At 40.1% G+C, this 20827-nt stretch overlaps 5 protein-coding genes across 5 annotated transcripts in view; 3 read left to right on the plus strand and 2 right to left on the minus strand.

The window, feature by feature from the left end:
• Window positions 1-1253: 1253 nt before the first annotated feature.
• On the plus strand, window positions 1254-2566 carry LOC147253086 (trypsin-1-like). The gene is made up of 6 exons (XM_086218092.1): window positions 1254-1326; window positions 1407-1557; window positions 1655-1905; window positions 1996-2132; window positions 2279-2380; window positions 2519-2566. The coding sequence occupies exons 1-6, from the start codon at window positions 1287-1289 to the stop codon at window positions 2564-2566; spliced, it is 729 nt and encodes a 242-aa protein (XP_086074218.1). The 5' UTR covers window positions 1254-1286.
• A 3189-nt stretch (window positions 2567-5755) lies between these two features.
• On the minus strand, window positions 5756-7048 carry LOC147253087 (trypsin-2). The gene is made up of 6 exons (XM_086218091.1): window positions 6976-7048; window positions 6739-6889; window positions 6394-6644; window positions 6156-6292; window positions 5909-6010; window positions 5756-5803 (listed from the first exon to the last, which is right to left on the minus strand). Exons 1-6 carry the CDS (start codon window positions 7013-7015, stop codon window positions 5756-5758), a joined length of 729 nt encoding a protein of 242 aa, XP_086074217.1. The 5' UTR covers window positions 7016-7048.
• A 1195-nt stretch (window positions 7049-8243) lies between these two features.
• On the plus strand, window positions 8244-9565 carry LOC147253088 (trypsin-2-like). Its single transcript, XM_086217131.1, has 6 exons — window positions 8244-8316; window positions 8403-8553; window positions 8665-8915; window positions 9017-9153; window positions 9299-9400; window positions 9518-9565. The coding sequence occupies exons 1-6, from the start codon at window positions 8277-8279 to the stop codon at window positions 9563-9565; spliced, it is 729 nt and encodes a 242-aa protein (XP_086073257.1). The 5' UTR covers window positions 8244-8276.
• A 2592-nt stretch (window positions 9566-12157) lies between these two features.
• On the plus strand, window positions 12158-14173 carry mrpl17 (mitochondrial ribosomal protein L17). Its single transcript, XM_086218093.1, has 3 exons — window positions 12158-12544; window positions 13211-13279; window positions 13382-14173. The coding sequence occupies exons 1-3, from the start codon at window positions 12371-12373 to the stop codon at window positions 13634-13636; spliced, it is 498 nt and encodes a 165-aa protein (XP_086074219.1). The 5' UTR covers window positions 12158-12370; the 3' UTR covers window positions 13637-14173.
• Window positions 14174-14961: 788 nt separating this feature from the next.
• Window positions 14962-20827, minus strand: part of tmem145 (transmembrane protein 145) — a 42161-nt gene continuing 36295 nt past the window's right edge. Inside the window, exons 13-15 of the mRNA XM_086218089.1 lie at window positions 20104-20224; window positions 19513-19701; window positions 14962-17973 (exon numbers count right to left, since the gene is read on the minus strand). Of these exons, the coding sequence (XP_086074215.1) occupies window positions 17731-17973; window positions 19513-19701; window positions 20104-20224 (553 nt within the window). The 3' untranslated portion in view covers window positions 14962-17730. The remainder of the gene's footprint in view (window positions 17974-19512; window positions 19702-20103; window positions 20225-20827) is intronic.

The raw sequence follows: 20827 nt of genomic DNA on the forward strand, positions 1-20827 counted from the left end.
CAGAGGTTATGACACTGCCTCACACTTCGTGTGTATTCCCCATTACTGGGGGACGTTGAATGAACACCAAAAACACAAAAACTTTGATTTTGATTCTAGGTGACCTTTAACTATAAGAGCCCATTTTCTATGCCAAAAAATAGAACATGACATGGTAATTCATCCATTTATGGAAGGAAAAATAATCAAATTATCGTACCCTCAGCTAAGAAAATACTGCATGTGCTTGATTTTTAATATAGAGGTTTATTTAAGCTTCACCAGCGGCAGCTCTAAGGTATTCTGTAATTATTAATAATAAGACTTTATTATGTCTTTTTACTTGAAGTAATGCTACCAAGCCTTTGTTTGAAATCATTCTTATTATTACATTTGATAAAAGAGTGAATGTGTCAACTATAAAAACCAAATCATCTGCTATCCTGTTAAATTGTTGTTCACTGAGGAGAATCTTAATGGGTGATTAGTGTAATTGTGCTATTAAGTGGTTTACATTGTTCAGCTCTTGTCACTTTCCTAAATAAACATTTCTCGAGGCGTTTTTTTTTTCTAAAGGCACATGCGTCATTTTTCCTGTGAAAACCACAATCAGCAACTGCAGTTGTGAACCAGACCATCTGCAGAGCTGCAACTGTGTTTTTACAGCACAAATCCATCAGCATCAAGGTTAAAAAAATAAGTCCTGCATGAAAAACAGGTGCAATCCATTTAATAGAGAATTCAGCTGATAGTATATAGAATTGTGCAACCAAAGGTCATCAATTAGTGTTGTTCAGACACTTTTTTTTATAGAAATGGGCTGGTTTGAAGTCTTAATTATGTCATATTATAACAATTACTTTTTGTACCACACGTCTTGAATTTTACATTTAAATGATGCATTATCACCACCAACTACTGTGCAAATGTGAATAAATTTCATGAAGATGAATGTGTATTATAGATGTATTTTTGATTTCTTCTGTGTGAAAGACAGAATGTTGCAGACAAAAATAGCCTCATATCTCAAAATTGACCTGTGCATGAAAAAAAGTTTTTGTGTGTTTTTGCACTGAAATACACTGAATATTCTATAGACTTCATGCTATCAGTGTGTCGTTGCCTAACATACCTCCACCCCTCACCTCAGCCAACGCAATGGGAGCTTTTCCTGGATCAACCATGAATATGTTTTCAGTATTCCTATTGGTCAACAGCATCCTGAGAGGTGTGTTATCAGTGGCACAGCTCCATATAAACCAGGGACCCAGCTGAAGACCTCTCATCCACAAGATCACTCAGCAACCATGAGGTCTCTGGTCTTCGTTCTGCTCATTGGAGCCGCTTGTAAGATGAAGTTTCTCTACTTGAGTTTATTTGTCCTGATAAATGAAATACAGAAGTAATCACCTGCTGTGTGTTTTCAGTTGCCACGGAGGATGACAAGATTGTTGGAGGTTATGAGTGCACCCCCTACTCCCAGCCCCATCAGGTGTCTCTGAACTCTGGCTACCACTTCTGTGGAGGCTCCCTGGTCAACGAGAACTGGGTTGTGTCTGCTGCTCACTGCTACAAGTCGTAAGTTACTTCTTGATATTCAAAGTTACACCTTGCCCTCATCTTTTAACTGGTGAAGGAAAAAATCACCTGCAATGGAACTGCTTTTTCTTTCCAGACGTGTGGAGGTTCGTCTTGGGGAGCACCACATCAGGGTCTCTGAGGGCACCGAGCAGTTCATCAGGTCCGAACGTGTCATCCGCCACCCCAACTACAGCTCCTACAACATCAACAATGACATCATGCTGATCAAGCTGAGCAAGCCTGCCTCCCTCAATCAGTACGTGCAGCCTGTGGCTCTGCCCACCAGCTGTGCCCCCGCTGGAACCATGTGCAAAGTCTCTGGATGGGGTAACACCATGAGCCCCAGTGAGTAAATTCTACATCAGCTGAACGTAAGATAAGATTTTAGGGAAGCATTAGATTTTTATGAACTCTACTTATTATGTCCCATTTCAGCTGCTAACGGAAACAAGCTGCAGTGCCTGGACCTCCCCATCCTCTCTCAAGAGGACTGTGACAGCTCCTACCCTGGCATGATCACTGATGCCATGTTCTGTGCCGGATTCCTGGAGGGAGGCAAGGACTCCTGCCAGGTATGTGGCAAGACAAAGCAAACTAGTTTTTCCCAGATGATCATGACCATTTATTTCTTGAAGATAGGAGAATAATTCAACTTTTTGAAGACCAGTAAGTTTGAAATTTGTTAATTAGAAAATGGTCTACAATCTCTTTCTCTCAGGGTGACTCTGGTGGCCCAGTCGTGTGCAACGGTGAGCTGCAGGGTGTTGTGTCCTGGGGCTACGGATGTGCTGAGAAGGACCACCCTGGTGTCTATGCCAAGGTAGGGCAAAACATACATGGCTATGATAATAAAACATAAAAATATATTTCATGGAATTGTTAGATTTTGTATGTCATACTCAAATTCAGTACATATTCTGCTTTCTGCTTTTTTTTTAACTTCTGTCTCCATTCACAGGTCTGCATCTTCAACGAGTGGCTGGAGAGCACCATGGCCAAGTATTAAGTTATTAAGTCTGATCTTACCTTTGAAAACCATCTTACCTCTGTTCCATCACTGTAACTCCATTAAAGTTTTAGAATTTCTATCAATGTGCAACAATAAATACTTACACCTCAGCATCAGTGCAGTTGTTCTTTCCATTTTCTAGCTTTTTCCTCCCCGCATCGCTCTCATCACATCACAACATTGTACATTAGCCTGGATTTCCACTGCTCATCAGAATATGATAGAAACAAGAAACAGGATTTTGTATCTATTACACAGTACATACGGTGCATTGCCAAAACAACAAACTTCATCACTGAGGAAGAGCCAGCGTGAAAACTCCATTCCAATCTGAGACAATCAGCCCTGCAACAAATAAACAGAGAAAACAGGAAAAAAACAACACAATTTTTTACATTCATTTGTCATCTGTTCAACTGGTCACAGGCACATTTGCCCTAATGTTCTGTGGAATATTAGATATAATTCTGCATATTTTTTATTCCCCTTTTTTAATTTTTATTCTATATTTTCCCTGCTTGAACATGAGCATTTTTCCCTGGGGATCAATAAAGCGTGTCTGATTTGGATTCTGATTCATGTGAACAGAATTACAAATGCAAACTCTTTGTCAAAACATGCTTTTTTATAAATATAAATGCACATGATACATTATACGCATTGATACTTGATAACATATTGTAGTTTGGCATAAATATTTACATTCAATCCAATATGGACATTTTTTTCTCCACTTAATTTTTTTTTACATGTATTGTTAGATTTATTAGGGCCTGAGCCAGTACCTGGCGAAGACCCTATTATGTTTCGAAGGCACACTCGCCACTTCAAAAGTTAATTTGACCCCCTAAACATGCTGGAAAACTCACCAAATTTGGTACGCACATCAGGTGCAACGAAAAATTCAATAATTAAACAAAAAAGAGGCACTTTACTTAATAGCGCCACATACATACACAAAAAACCACGCCACAGCCTGTAGGAATGTCCTACAGACATGGGACCAACACCATTGAACTCGTCTCATCAAGACGGATAAATCATACACTCACACCCCTGACCTAACTCTAACAGGATGTCCACAATTTGGACACGAATGTCTAATATTGGACAATTTTGCACCCCAAACAAAATCTATCTCCTCCTAAACCGTAAATGCCAGGGCTTCCAAACTTTCACACATTACTCTCCCAACTGTGCTGATTAAAAATTGTTAAAGGTTAATATACTACTCGCTCGGTTTGGATTTTATAAGCCGTCAAAGTGGGGGAGACACTTTTCGCCTTACAATGGAAGTCTATGGGGAGAGCGTGTCCTCTCAGGGAACATACTCTCAAACAAATGCTTCTCACATCTACACCATACAACCCACAGCTTTTAAAAACACACCACTGGATTCCTGACAAACATCCCTACAAAAATATGATATTATGTGTGACTTTTGGCCAACGTATACCGAGTTATTCAGCTTTTCCACACTACATTTCTCTTAATCCTCCACTCTCTCCACTCCAGCACAGATCAGAGACAGTGCAGCGGGGGAGGGGTTCTTAAAAAGCCAGCTGGCAGCTCTGTTCTCAGCTGTGCAGTCACAATGTGCAGTGAACTGAGGCTGGTATCTCCTAAACTACAAGGCCTAGGGATTTGCCGATTACACCGTTGGATTGGGGCCGGTGTCAAGGATGCGGCCATAGGCCGCGAGGGGGCTCAGGCCCTAACAACGCTGCTTGCAGCTTTAATTATTATTATTATTTATTATTACACATTAAAAAATTTACTGAATTATTATTAAGTCTGCAAGGCCCTGAGAACTTCATTGTGTAAACCAGACAAAACACTATTCATATTTGTCACAGTCCTGTTTGGAATGTTGAGGTTTTCGTGATGGATGTTTCACATCAGGGACTCTGCCAGACAGGTCACAGGTTTTGTTTTGTCTTCATTGGTTCCCTGTGTGTCCTGTGCTTTTATTTTGAACCTCATCTGTCTCATTCATCTCACATCCTCCACACCCTGCCCTGGTGAGTGATTACCTGGCCCCACCTGAATGTGTTGCACCTCTGTCTCATTGTATTCCCACCTCCGTGTATTTATGCTTCATTCGATTGCAAATGGGAAGTCAGTAGTTCCAGGTTGGTATTTCAGACTTCAAGTCTAAATGCATTCCAGTGCAGGTACTTGAGGAAACATGGGCAGCAATGTGGGGTTTCTGTGGAAAATCTCTGTACAAAAATGTTACAATGACCTACAAAAGTTACCGCAGTGCTGGTCATGCTGAGAAACAGCGTTAAACCAATTCAGACTGTGTTTTATCGTCTTTGTTCATTCAAATAGCGTGCAACAGCTCCAACTGTGTCGAAACATAGATTTACCTGTGGGTTAGGGCGACCATTTTTTGATTGCAATAAGATACTCAAATGATACTCCAAGTTTACTAAAAGATGCCTTATAATTTCAATACATTTAAAGTATGCCTTCTCTGTATGTATAGAAAATTGTTACATGACAAAAAAAAAAACAAACAAAAAAAACTAGGATGGCTAGGACAGGCTGTGCAGACAGGACATGTCCCAGGAAAACAGGACTTTTCGTCACCCTACTGTGTTTTGTTTTGTTTTTTTTTTTGAGAATTCAGGCTTGCTGCCTTTTGTCCAAGTTTCAGATTTGGATTTCTGATTGGGCAGACGTCTTTGCAATTTTAACAGTTCAACTGTCGTTCCAGCCATTATGGTACAAACGAAACTGTTATCAAGGTCAAAACCTATGTGCTTCTGACAGGAAGGAAAAGTTGAGTTAATTAATTGAATTACTGTCAAATCAAAATTCTTATTGCCTACTTATTTGATACAGGCAAAGTTGTGTGTTTGAACACTTCTTCTGCAGCATCGGTTGTTGTTTCACCCGTTTGGTTGATGAAAGACAGTTTAAACTTTACAGTAGATACAAGATATTGTTCAATGTTTCTACTGTATTCCCAGGAGCAGTTAAGTGATGACAGTGGAGTGAACCCAGGTCAGTGTTTTACAGTGTTGTGAAGTAGTGAGCGTGATGCAGGGAGACAAATGCTACAGCATGGACAGAATAATTGTATGGAAGTGCAAGTCTTTATTGCTTCAGATGGAACTTTTTGCACATTGATGGGAATTCTAAACTGTTAAAGTAGTTAAAGTAAGTCCAGGATCAGACTTAATACTTGGCCATGGTGCTCTCCAGCCACTGGTTGAAAATGCAGACCTGTGAATGGAAACAGAAGTTAGCACAGAGAGACAGCAGCATATGCATATAGATTATATTAATTATGAGTATTGTATAATAATAGCAAAATATGTTTTGCCCTACCTTGGCATAGACACCAGGGTGGTCCTTCTCAGCACATCCGTAGCCCCAGGACACAACACCCTGCAGCTCACCGTTGCACACCACTGGGCCACCAGAGTCACCCTGAGAGAAAGAGATTGTAGACCATTTTCTAATTAACAAATTTCAAACTTACTGGTTTCCAAAAAGTTGAATTATTCTCCTATCTTCAAGAAATAAATGGTCATGATCATCTGGGAAAAACTAGTTTCTATGTCTTGCTACATACCTGGCAGGAGTCCTTGCCTCCCTCCAGGAATCCGGCACAGAACATGGCATCAGTGATCATGCCAGGGTAGGAGCTGTCACAGTCCTCTTGAGAGAGGATGGGGAGGTCCAGGCACTGCAGCTTGTTTTTATCAGCAGCTGAAATGGGACATAATAAGTATGGGTGGGAAAGAATCCATAAAAATCCAATGCTTCCCTAAAATCTTATTTAACGTTCAGCTGATGTAGATTTTACTCACTGGCACTCATGGTGTTACCCCATCCAGAGACTTTGCACATGGTTCCAGCGGGGGCACAGCTGGTGGGCAGAGCCACAGGCTGCACGTACTGATTGAGGGAGGCAGGCTTGCTCAGCTTGATCAGCATGATGTCATTGTTGATGTTGTAGGAGCTGTAGTTGGGGTGGCGGATGACACGTTCGGACCTGATGAACTGCTCGGTGCCCTCAGAGACCTTGATGTGGTGCTCACCAAGACGAACCTCCACACGTCTGGAAAAAAGCAGTTCCATTGCAGGTGATTTTTTCCTTCACCAGTTAAAAGATGAGGGCAAGGTGTAACTTTGAATATCAAGAAATAACTTACGACTTGTAGCAGTGAGCAGCAGACACAACCCAGTTCTCGTTGACCAGGGAGCCTCCACAGAAGTGGTAGCCAGAGTTCAGAGACACCTGATGGGGCTGGGAGTAGGGGGTGCACTCATAACCTCCAACAATCTTGTCATCCTCTGTGGCAACTGAAAACACACAAAGTCAGCAGGTGATTACTTCTGTATTTCATTTATCAAGACAAATAAACTCAAGTAGAGAAACTTCATCTTACAAGCGGCTCCAATGAGCAGAACGAAGACCAGAGACCTCATGGTTACTGAGTGATCTTGTGGATGAGAGGTCTTCAGCTGGGTCCCTGGTTTATATGGAGCTGTGCCACTGATAACACACCTGTCAGGATGCTGTTGACCAATAGGAATCCTGAAAACATATTCATGGTTGATCCAGGAAAAGCTCCCATTGCGTTGGCTGAGGTGAGGGGTGGAGGTATGTTAGGCAACGACGCACTGATAGCATGAAGTCTATAGAATATTCAGTGTCGTAATAAAAAGAGTCATTTATGAAAGATGCATTGGAGCAAAATGCACAAAAACATTTTTTTCATTGGTCATCTTTAAGATTTGAGGCAACATTTTTCTACTTCCTGTGGGTTAGGTATACATTAAAATTATTTTTTTGTTCAGCTTTCTCTCCTGGAAATAGATTCAAGCTAGAACACACGTAATCATGATGATGCATCATTTGCATATTTAAATATAAAACTTTAAAAAAATGCTTGATATGAAAAAGGAAATTGTTTAATTCTTTGTGAAAAAAAACAAAAAAACGCGGTAACAGCTGTACACAGTTATCATTTATCCACTGTGTCTGTGAGAGAAGGTCCACCTGGCATTCTCTATGCATTCAGAGTAAACTCAGTTTATGATATGACATACTATTCAGACAAAGATAAAATAATTTGTGTCATCATGATGACTTCAATGTTATACTCTCATTTGAGGGATTGAATTTCAAATGGGCTCGACTGTACCCCCCGTTTGATGAACACAATAACCTTTTGAATGACACATTTTCTGAATTTTGTCTCTGAGTGTATAGATGATGCATTCTCAAAATTAAATGGACGCTGGCTTGAAAATCATCTCAAGAAAAGAAATCTGAATGAACACATATCATCTGAACATGTATTTTGAATGTCTTCTGTGCACTGGCCTGCAAGGAGGCGTGTTGAACATGAAAAAAAAACCAAAACAAATCTTATAACTGATCTGTGCATGACAAACATTTTTGTGTGTTTTGCTCCAATGCATCTTTTATCAATGACTCTTCTTTATAATTACACTGAATATTCTATGGAATTCATGCTATCAGTGCGTCGTTGCCCAACAAAAAACCACCACCCTTCACCTCAGCCAACTCAATAAGAGCTATTAATGGAGAACCAGGCCAATGTTTTCAGGATTCTAATTGGTCAACAGCAGCCAAAAGTGAGGTGTGTTTAACAGTGGCACAGCTCCATATAAACCAGGGACCCAGCTGAAGACCTCTCATCCACAAGATCACTCAGCAACCATGAGGTCTCTGGTCTTCGTTCTGCTCATTGGAGCCGCTTGTAAGATGAAGTTTCTCTACTTGAGTTTATTTGTCCTGATAAATGAAATACAGAAGTAATCACCTGCTGACTTTGTGTGTTTTCAGTTGCCACGGAGGATGACAAGATTGTTGGAGGTTATGAGTGCACCCCCTACTCCCAGCCCCATCAGGTGTCTCTGAACTCTGGCTACCACTTCTGTGGAGGCTCCCTGGTCAACGAGAACTGGGTTGTGTCTGCTGCTCACTGCTACAAAGGGTTTGTAACTTCTCGATATATTGAGGATACAAATTCTCCTGCAACAATCTTCATGTCTTCTAACTTATAAATTTGAAATCAGCTGCAAATTATCCAGTTTTTCTTTTCCAGGCGCATAGAGGTGCGTCTTGGAGAGCACCACCTCAGTTACTATGAGGGAACGGAGCAGTTCATCAGGTCCGAACGTGTCATCACCCACCCTGAGTACAGCTCCTACTACACTAAAAATGATATCATGCTGATCAAGCTGAGCAAGCCTGCCTCCCTCAATCAGTACGTGCAGCCTGTGGCTCTGCCCACCAGCTGTGCCCCCGCTGGAACCATGTGCAAAGTCTCTGGATGGGGTAACACCATGAGCCCCAGTGAGTAAAATCTACATCAGCTGAACGTTAGATAAGATTTTAGGGAAGCATTGGATTTTTATGGATTCTTTCCCACCCATACTTATTATGTCCCATTTCAGCTGCTGATAAAAACAAGCTGCAGTGCCTGGACCTCCCCATCCTCTCTCAAGAGGACTGTGACAGCTCCTACCCTGGCATGATCACTGATGCCATGTTCTGTGCCGGATTCCTGGAGGGAGGCAAGGACTCCTGCCAGGTATGTGGCAAGACATAGAAACTAGTTTTTCCCAGATGATCATGAACATTTATTTCTTGAAGATATGAGAACAATTCAACTTTTTGAAGACCAGTAAGTTTGAAATTTGTTAATTAGAAAATGGTCTACAATCTCTTTCTCTCAGGGTGACTCTGGTGGCCCAGTGGTGTGCAACGGTGAGCTGCAGGGTGTTGTGTCCTGGGGCTACGGATGTGCTGAGAAGGACCACCCTGGTGTCTATGCCAAGGTAGGGCAAAACATACATGGCTATGATAATAAAACATAAAAATATATTTCATGGAATTGTTAGATTTTGCTTGTCTTATTCAGATTCAGTACATATTCTGCTTTCTGTGCTTCACAGGTCTGCATTTTCAACCAGTGGCTGGAGAGCACCATGGCCAAGTATTAAGTTATTAAGTCTGATCTTACCTTTGAAAACCATCTTACCTATGTTCCATCACTGTAACTCCATGAAAGTTTTAGAATTCCTATCAGTGTGCAGCAATAAAGACTAACACCTCAGCTGTCATACAGTTGTTCCTTGTTCTGGTGTTTGTCTCCCTGCATCGCGCTCATCACACATAGCCTGGATTTGCTCCAGTTTTAAGACTTAACTGCTCCTCGGTATTCAGTAAAAACAATGGGTAATATCTTATATCTACTGTACAGCTGAAACTGTATTTCACCAATCAAACAGGTGAAAAGACAAACTTTGTAATGGAAGAAGTGCTGCAGTGAAATATCTGTTGAAATCGACTGCAATTTTTCTCGCAACAAATAAGCAGGCAATCAGAAGTTTGTTTGTTTTTTTTGCATTGATTACTCGTCTTTTCATCCTGTCAGAAATTTGATTGTATTTGACCATTGTAAGAATTGTTTGCACTATAAAAGATGTTAAAACTCCATGTGAACAGAATTACAAACATACATTCTGTATTAATACAGATTGTTCATTGCTTTAAAGAAAAATACTAGACAATTTTCTGATTATAAATGCAACTATAATTTTGGATATTACACATTATGACAGATTCTAACCAAAGAACAAACTCGCACCTTGTCATGTCAGCAATATAAAACAAAAACATATTCAGAAAATATAATAGTTAAACAAATCCAATTAGAAACTGTCTGGAACTTGGAGGCATCATTCAATGGGAAGACGTGACTCCTTGTACATTCTAATTTAGTAGGAGCCATTATCAGTAGGTATCATTGGTCTCATCATCATCAAATAAATTATTCTTTTTAGTGAAATTATATGGCTGGAGAAAACTTTTTCAAATTGTGTACTGATTTTAAAGTAGTTTTGAGACAACTTGTCCCTGCAGTTTTCATCTGTGAAGGCCAGACTCATTCTGTGAGAGGGGGTCCACCTGGCACTCGTTGTGTTTGGGGCCAAGGTTAGAATGCTGATTATGTCTTGTATCAGACTTGCTGTACTCTTCTGAAACCAAGCCACAGAAGGTGGAAATTCATCCAGCAGGGGTAGAGTTTTAAAAAAGACATGCTTTCACTAGGCTACCTTTAATGAGTATGCCATCAGTACCTAGCCAGTACTTTTTTTGGCCAGCAGCACTGAGGTAGTGTCTTCATACAGTCGTTGGTTGGAGTCAAGAAGAAAATCTTTGCATCTTCATGTTCTATCAAATAATCAGTAATTGTGAGGTTCCAAGGAAGTGTGTGTGTGTGTGTGTGTGTGTGTGTGTGTGTGTGTGTGTGTGTGTGTGTGTGTGTGGTCCACATGGTCAACAGCATTCGTAACCCATCTCAGAATATAACCATTGTGGCATATTAGTGTCCATCGGATTACATGTCAGTTCATTGCAGAAAAAAGTAGAACGCATGAATCATTCATCAGTTGAATAATTTATTTGTAAAGTGACATTAAGTGTCAGCTGATGTACAGAAACGAGAAAGAGAGTGTGCTGCCTGACTGGCTTGCTGTGAAAAGCACCCCCTGCCAAAATGTGTTACTCTTTATCTCAGCATCAAGTACTGTTGAAAGTATAGTTACAGGACTGCTGCTGATAAAGATAGTGCATTTCATGGAAGGGACACTTTCCATGTGGGAGATAGCAGGGGACACATCTACTGCTACAAATTGTACCAAAAATATGAAAGCTGAAAAAAAGGACAAAAAAACAGGCATACTTAAAATGGAATAACACGTAAAGATTGCTGCTTTTTCTCCTCTGCTTCTCTGTATGGACATTGGTGATCACAGTGACTGGTTCTTACTGAATAAAGCTCTTAGCACTTTAACAGTAGTTAAGTGTCTTGTCTATTGTCAGAGTAACAAGTTGCTACATTTTGAGGACTAGAATATGTATTTAACCCACAGAGTAGTGAGGACATTTTAGCAGCTCCTCACATCTTCAAAGGGCCGTTTGAAGGTCAAGACTTGGTTTTAAGGTTAGAATTAGGTTCTGGTTAGGTTTAGGTTCAAGGTTTGGGTCAGGCAGTCAGTTGAGATGGTTAGGTTCAGGGTGAGGGGCTAGGGAATGTGTATGTTAGTGAAAGTCCTCAAAAAGATATAAGTACAAGGATGTGTGTGTGTGTGTGTGTGTGTGTGTGTGCGTGTGTGTGTGTGTGTGTGTGTTTTGGGGGGTTGTATTGAGGCTACAATGCATTTAAGAATCATCCTGGTGTCAGATTAGGTTTCATCATAATCTCTTTATTTTATTACATTAATACAACCATGAGAACCATGTGTACATAAAAAAATAACTGATATTAAATTAGAGAATGAATATTTCAGTCATATTATTTCCCTGTGTGGTTTTATTCATGTTAACAATTGAAGAGAGAAAAAGAAGCAAAACCATGAAGGGGGAAAAAATTATATTCCAAAGACAGAAAATGGAAATGGGAAATAGTGAGACATATTGGTACCATAACAAGAAAATTCAAAACGTTTCAAATTAGCTCTGTTATTAACAACAACCCTTCGTCCTCGATGTCTGGCTCCAAGTTTGAGAGGAACGTTCGCTCCGTAGTTCCTTGATCAACTCGGACAAAATAAGCGATGCACCAACAATGTCATCCCCATCTTCTTGCTGACAACTGACCTCAGGATTTTTCTGTGCCTTCAGATCACTGTTAATATTTGGCCTGGTTTTAAATTAATCGAACTAAATTTATCTTGAGAAGCTTTTCCAGCTTGTTTTTTCCGGATAGTTGACTGTAGAATTGTAGCTGTATATAAGCCAAAATGCGTCTCACGTTGCAAATGCTAATCTCCCACGGCAAAATGGCCCGGAGGATGGGTCTAGGTCCGGAATCCCGAATCAACATGCTCCGGAACATTCTGACGGGACTGGTTCGACACGAGAGGATAGAAACCACGATGGTGCGAGCAGATGAAGTTCGCTTCTACGCCGAGAAGGTGACGACGACGACTGGTGATGCTACAAGTTAGCTAACAGTGTAGCAAGCTAACGTTAAGTCCTTATTGGACGTTGAACGTCAATAGAATAAAATGGATGTGTTTTATTTTATGACTTTTGGTCTCGTAGTCAAGATCAATGGAAACTATTGGATAGGAAACAAATGAATGTTCCATTCAAATGTTCATACAAACTAGAACAGGCAGTAAAAGTCTGTAGCAGGTGGTTTGTCTTACTTTTCCAGTCTAGTAATAGTGTGGGGATTGATTTGGAGTAACTGGGTTACATGATATGTATCCATCTTAATGTTTACATGGGTACGAAGAAGCTGGCAATCAGTATTAGAATAGGAGTGTCTTATTTGTCCAGTCTTGTGATAGAGGAAAAACTACAGTAAAGTAGAAGAAGCTAAGTTTTAAGAAAGGATGGGTCTTCTCACCTGTTCAGGAAGGGATTAGAGAAGTAAATACATTTTAAATACATAAATACATAGAATATTGATATAAAGTAGAACAAACAGCAAAATACTGTATAAAAATGAATAGAGGTGTGTCTTAATTGTGTAGTGTAGGAATGATTGACTCTGTTATTTGACCTGGAAGACATTGAAGGATCAACAACTCCTGACACACAATTGTCCTGACTGTGCTTGTCTTGTGCTTCAGCTGATCGACTATGCCAAAAAGGGAGACACTGATGAGAAGGCAATGAAAATGGCCAACTTTTGGCTGACGGTATGTGTCTGTTGCTCTATTGAAATTTGTGAATCTTCAAGCCTGCTATAAAGGTAAAATGGCTGATGTGGTTTTAAGGTTGAGTCTCCCTCGTCCTCTCAGGAAAAGGATCTGATCCCAAAGTTGTTTAAGGTCCTCGCTCCACGGTTTGAGCCTCACCCCGGAAGCTACACGCGGATGGTACGCATTCCCAACAGAGAGAACCTGGACAGAGCAAAGATGGCGGTCTTGGAGTACAAAGGCAACCCTTTCCCTCCTCTGTATCCTGTTTCTAAGGAGAATGAACTGACTCTCATCAACCAGCTGCTCAAAAGCTACAGAGAAGACAAGGCCAAAGAGCTGGCAGCTAAAACTTAATTACCCCGGCGATGGCGCAGAGGGAGCTGGACGAGGATGGCAGGGTCCGCGTGGTGCAGATGCTTCAGATGAGGACTCAGAAACAGTGATCCACTTCAGAATATCGTTTCTGTTAATGGACAGTTGCAGTTGAATGTTTAATAAAGAAATAAATAAACAAAAGTGACATATTTTTATTTTATTTCTTGATAAATACAGGTTGTATACCATGAGCTTTCATTAACGGCACCAAAATGATAAATGGAACTTTAGATACCCATTTGTTGATGTCGCAGTGTTTCAAGGGTCCAGGCACAGTAGAAATAAGAACATTAGTCCCATAAGTCCCTGCAGCAAAAAAAAAAAAAGAGGGTTCTTTTTTTTAGTAAGAACTTCTCGACTACTGGAGATACAAGTTTAATATTTTGTTTTTTTCCCTGTGTTCTGGTAGATTTCCTATCTTTTGAAAACAGAACCCACCCACTTTGACCTTGTGCCTTTCCGCTATTTTGAATTGTATCAAAAACTGAAGTTGTGCTTTGATTAAACCTTGAACTGTAACTGGGTCAAGATGCGTAACTGTGTTTGATATCTCGGAGATTTTCAGAATGTTCAGTCCCTATTTGAAACTAAAACCTTAGTATCAGGTGACATTTGGTTTTGATTGAAATAATGGTGCACAAAACTTGGAATACTTATCAAAAATCAGTCGGAGGTCCATATCTTCAAGCTTGCATTTCTGATGTTACACATTTATAATCCCACTAAACCATCAAAATATTCTATTATCTTTGAGTCCCGATGGCAAACTAGAAGGAATTTCCCTCAAGGTGGTTTGAGATACTGCACACACGTAAGGTGGCCTTGACCTCCTCTTGAGTCATTAATGAGACATCATTAACGAGAATGGGATGGACAGACATCCTGAAAACAAAATGCTTCAGTCCAACAGCTGTCAGCATATCCTCAAAGGTCTAAAAAAAAAAAAGCACTAAATTAAAGTATGACACCTTGATCTTGCTTTAGTGTGACCGAATATTAGATTTAGATTTAGTCCTGTGCTGGAGTATAGACAGAGCTGTGAAGCTGCACTTCAGCAGTTACAGTGCAGGATACTGGCAGTGACGGAGAAATAATTAGGCTAACTCACATCAGTGCATCCAGCCTGGATTCTGTCCCTGCGGTGTTGTACTTCAATGGACTCTTGTTACGAGAACAGATTCTAAATGTGATTTACAGATATTAGATTTACTCCTTTGGACACACGCCTTGGTGCTAAGTGGAGCAAAAACACTCCTGCTTATTAACACAGTCGGCAAATAATACACAAACCCAGACAAGAACTCTAATAAAACCATATCTTTTTTATTGTTTTGGCAAAAAGTGTATATCTACAGCGTATTTAGAACCGTCATTTGACACCATTAAAATGCATTTGAACAGTGCTTCACTTATGTGCTCTTAACCAGATCACTCTGAGTAGCCTAAAAGCTGTGCTGTTTTCTGTCATGCATACATAATCTCTTTTCTTTGTTTGTGAGTGTGTGTGTGTGGGTGTGTGTGTGTGTGTGTGTGTGTGTTTGTCAGTCCTGTAATTGCATGTCAATATACACAATGTTGAAGCAGTGATACAGTATCAGTGAGCCTGTCTGTTAGTCTCAGTGTCTGTTCAGTCAAGTCGTGGCAACTGTAACAATAGGCAACAGCAGACAAAATGGCAGACATGCCAAATATAAACCAGACACAGAAGTAACTACTAGAACTAATTCAAGTATCATTCTGTTTCACAGACTAAGTTACACCTCTGACTACACTCTTACAAGTTACACACCACAGTCCTAACATCCTAAGAAGTACTCCATTACAGCATAAATCTGTAGACTGTTAGCAGAGTACCACCAATTTGAAGGATTAGAAATTAATACATGAACCATGCTTGCTGTCTGCTCAAGATAGAAGTACAGATTTTGCCAGTGTCCTTTCACTTTTTTTACCCACTTTCTGTGCTAAAGGAAGCTGGTGGTGGTTTCACTGACAATCTTGCATGACTCACCAACATCAGCTGAATGTTAAATTATGTTAATTTAGCACAAGTTCCCTTAAAAAAGTCCTTACAATCACTACCATTTTCGGACTGTATTTACAGGTGTATGCGTCGGGAATACTAATAGATGTGGTGTGAATACAGGTGTCAAAGCAGTCTCATAAGGTGACATCATCACGAATAAACAGACTAAGACCAGGAACATTAAAGTGCTCCATGCAGGACAGACAAAATGTAAAGTTGCGTTGCTATTTTCTCAGTTCATCAACAAGGCCTTTTTTGTTGAAGCTCAATGGTAGAGGGAGTAAATCCAGAATTATCTGTCAAACCTTTTGCACTGTTTCAACATTCAGGTGCAAAAAGCTTGCAAATATAGTAGTCGCATTGCAGGTACTGGACAGGGGAGAGGATGAAGTTACAGAGAAGGGAAAAAAGACAAATGGACCAGAATTGTAGTATTTCAGTAACTTGAAAATCGCCCCTGTCCTTGTGCTATATTGCATCAGTACATTCACCAATGTCTACATACACAGAGAAATGATGTTTCGGAGCAGGTACAATCTGCATTCCCATGAAAATTTGACTAAAATAGATACTGTAACCCCGGAGCCTCAGAATAGTCATGAAAAGAGAGAAAAGTATATTTATCGGAGATAAGAACTAATTTGTTCCCACACTGATTTATTCAGTTTGAGTGAGAACAGGAAATGTAACATCTTCCCGCAATTTAATGCATTTTTTTTTTTTGCTACATGCTACAACTTGTTCCCTCGAGTTGATTTTTTTTTTTTTTGCAAAAAAGATATAATTTGTTCCCATGCTTTTAAATGATCATTAGGCCTGTGAGATCTCGTGTTTCAGCTGTTTGACTGATTTGTTCTCGTGCTTTTAATTAATTCATGGCCATGAGATAAAGCTTGTTAGCACAAATTAATATCATGAGAACAACTTATATTTTGTGTGGGAACAAGTTATATTTTGTTGCAAAAAAAAAAAATCATATTGTAGTTCGGTGGGAAAAGTTTATATTTCTTTTCCCTCTGGAGCCACTCTGGAGCTCCGCACGTAACAACTTAAGTCAAGTTAGTATAGTTTAGTACTGGTTTTATGCTGTGAGTCAAACAGTGTACAGGGGTTTGGATCAGAATATCAAGTCAAAGAAAATATTGTATGTATTCACAAAAGTTTAGATTTCAATACACACAATAAGCGAATATTGCATGGTCACATGGAGTACACGTATCAGCTTATTGGACAGGAAATACGATACAAACATGCATGTTTTCACGAGTACGTATCTAGAGGTGCCCACAGTAAACGTGACATTTTACATCAGCATATCAATCCAGAATAACCAGCTGCAATGAAGGCATATAAGAATATAAATAAACAAACTCCATATAGAATAAATATCTATGCTTTATCAAAATGTGTTAAACATAAAAAAATGTATTTCCTCATGAGTTGAATAAACATGATGGCATGAGATTTTCATTTTTTGATGGTCACAGCACCGACTGTTGTTTAATAACATGGAAAAAAAAGAATAGTTTTTCTTGAGATTAAAAACTATATAGTGTGGTAGCTCTCATCAGTTTTAAGCTATTTACACTCTTCCAGGCACACCATCAATGCCTCATGAATTTTTGAAAAAAAGAAAAGGAAAAAAAAAAAAAAAAAAAAAGCATTTCAGAATTTTGTTCATTTCCGCATCGTGCACAGCTATCATTCTATTGCTCCGGCTACATCCACTTTGTCATCTTTCTCCTTGTGTGCGTTTTACTGGGCAACATCAAATATTTATTGCTTCTTTATTCCTTAACATCCTCTGCACTCATATCTCACCGCCATTTCCTCCTCCACTCTGTTTATTTCCATTCACAGGTGAAAAGGGACCATTTAGGCATTCACGCGCTCTCTTCTGATGATTTCTCTTCTTTGTCCATCCAATCTTTTTTTTTTTGGCTGTCTCTTTTGTCTGTACCACCTTAACTTCATCTCTTTTCTGTTTAATGTCATTCTGTCCTTTCTCTCCATGCCTTCTCCCATATCCCTCTGTCCTGTCTTTGTCTCATGCCTTAGATCCAAACCCTCCTCCTCCTCCACTCTGCATGCTGAAATACTCTGTGAACGAAGGGAGTCGAGGTGGTAGTGGGGGTGAGCGTACAACCGGGCGGGGTGGTATCGGAGGTGGTGGAGGTGGGGGCAATATCGATGTCAAGTCAGCGGCAGTGGTGATGATCTTCTGCTCGCTGTTCCTTGGCACCTCTGGTCCTTTACGGGCCACCGTCTCCTCCACCGTCTTTACTGGATCCTGGAATGAAGACAATGATGGTTTTAGACATTTGACCTGCACTGACCTGATGGAGGTTACAGAAATGAGGTGACCTGGACAGAACATGTGCAAAAAACTGTGGCAGTAACAAGACACAGACAGCTTCCTCTAAAGCTCTCGGTCACAGAGGTGGTTATGTAGGTCGGCGTAAATTACGTGTGTATGTACATCTACTGCGCACACACACTCACACACACAGGAAAATAGGCTGTGCAGCTTGTCTTTGTTGTGAGCTTTTCTTAACTGTGCCTCAAAATTATAACATGGCCTACTAAAAGCCACAGTGTACTTTCACTCACAAAGTCATATACTGTCTTTTCTTTGCCTAATTTCATTGTCATTCCATCTTCCATCAGCATGTTGGGGTGCATTTTTATCCATTTTATACATAAATCCATTTTTAGCAATATTCCCTGTGTTACAAGTGCAAAACAACATAGTTTGTCATTTTTAGCATACATAAAGGGCTGCATTCTGCTGTATGTAAAGTTATTTTCATCAAAATGATGCGGATTCAATAGACATCCACTGCAATTACACGTCCTTCACTCAAGATATGAGCGGATTCTATTTGGCAACAAAGAGAGGAGACATCTCTCTTAGATGAGACAGCAGTTTGCATTGTATCAGGAGAAATAGGCACAGCCTGGATCTAATTACATTTGACACTGCTGATAAGGAAAAGTTTGAGCTGGCAATACATACACACAAAAACTGATCCGTAACTCTATTCTGGTGCTCATATTAATCTTTAAGCTGTTTCTGGTCTTGCATTTACATCACTTGTTCAGAAGTTCACAGATTGAATGAATGAATTAACTGGAAAGGATTAAGAGCAGAAATACCTGCAATAAGGTAATATGAAGATTTAAGGATCCCAAAATGTAATCCGCTGTATCTAAAAAAATGGGTTTTTTAGGTTACCACAAGCAAATGAATTTCAGCCGAAGTTCTACTGCACTTCCACATTTCTGGGTTCCTGTCATCACATGAACCACGAACGACAAACAAACAAACAAACAACATGAAAAATATTGGAGGCAATAAAATGAAAAAAGCAGTGTATTGAACATCTCCAGTCTAGTACTGATATCTGGTTCTTCTTTTGGGTCCCTTGGTCACATCCTATTGAAAAAAGATGAGTTTTGCAGTATATGACAGACATTTTACACTAAAATATTGATATAAACTAGAAGGTCCTCAGAGAGCTCGTACCTCTGCCTAGGTAATAAGATGTCATCCTGTCCAAATCTGGATTAATTTCAAAATCATATTCATTTTTCCTCAATTTAAATTCTGTGAACTACCAAATTTCATCAAAATGCTTCCACACGTATTAAATAATCCTGCAAACAGACAAGTGGCAGTGATGTCATCACATTATCTCCTTGGAAGAGGTAAAAATAATTCTCCCATAATCTGAAACAGACCTCATCACTTCTGTCATGTTTTTGTGTTGTGTCACTTAAAGCTTAAACCTGGGATTTATCCAAACACGCTAACTGAAGTCGGACTTACTGACTGGATGGAGAACAGTTCAGTGAAGTTGGGTTGCGAGTCTCCCAGGAAGGAGCTATTCCCGTAGGCATGATGAGGGAAGCTCTCGGCCCCTTCCCCGCCTTTTGGACTGGAGAGCAGGATCCCAATCTGGGATGTCCGGACATGGTATGGGAAGTTTTTATTTGCTGCTGAAGGTCTGGTAATAGCCTAAGAGATAAAAGGAGGACAAGATATATTTCTGTCCGATGTCATATTTCTATTATTTCTAACGAGGTAAACAGTGTAGTATGTATATTGTTAGAATGCATCTACCTCATTGCTAGAGCTCCTAAGGTTCAAATAAGAAGCAGAGATTGGAAATGAATGCACTGAGCAGGAATATGAAATTAAAAGTAAGAGAGAAGTAAGGCCCATTAGTAAAGAACAATGTGTCGAAGGTGAGGGAGATGTAGATAATGATGTGTGGAGGAGACAATCAGCATGAAGCGGTAGTGACTCAAGGAGAGTGAATAATGTATGACTGACAGCCGCAATAACGACTCCTGAATAATGTGAACTATGTAATAGTGCAAAGGTCTGCGCGAGCATGTGTGTGTCGGAGCTACGAACAAGGAAGACGATGTGAGCGTAGAGGTGGATGCCGAGCTGAATGCCGTTGACGATCTTCTCCCGGGCCCAGCGAGGAATTCCGAAGTTTGCGATGAGAGCCATCACCGGCACTGCAAAGAACCTGCGGACAATGGAGCAGATTTAGTGTAACGACGGGGAGAGGAGAGAGGCAGAGAGAGCAGAAGTACATATAAAGCGTAGTGAAAGATAAGAATGGAAGGGGAGGAGAGGCGAAGATAATGAGGCGGCAGATAGTGGTAGCAAAGAGAAGAATATAGAGATCATATTCTTTGTAATATGCCCCTCATTTCCAACGCACGCTATTATACAGAGTGAGTGAAGTGTAGAGAAGCTGAGCAGTGGATGTAAATTTTCTTTCCAGTTTATTAAAAGGAATAACTGTTATTTTCGGTACAAAGCTTGAAACTATCTCTCGCCGATATATGGGTGCATAAATTATTGTAATAGAAGAGACATTATCAGCTGAAAAATAGGCATTTTCCTCGAGCAATCATTTGCTCGACTACAATTACAGCGTGAGCAGAGCACAGAGGTGGAGCCCACCATGTAGTAGAGGGGTAGTGTAAAATAAACAACTTTCATTAGTAAAGCATCAGCTATCGTGTGCACATTCCTACAGAGATGCATAAATTATTCAAATTGAAAAGACCTCAAACTGAGAAATGTGTGTTTTTTTTCCCGCTTTTCACTTCGGCACTATTTA

The sequence above is a fragment of the Aulostomus chinensis genome, chromosome 11 (assembly GCF_037954235.1).
Source record: "Aulostomus chinensis isolate RoL2024-O1b breed Wild chromosome 11, RoL_Achi_v1.0, whole genome shotgun sequence".
NCBI classification, from domain to species: Eukaryota; Metazoa; Chordata; class Actinopteri; order Syngnathiformes; family Aulostomidae; genus Aulostomus; species Aulostomus chinensis.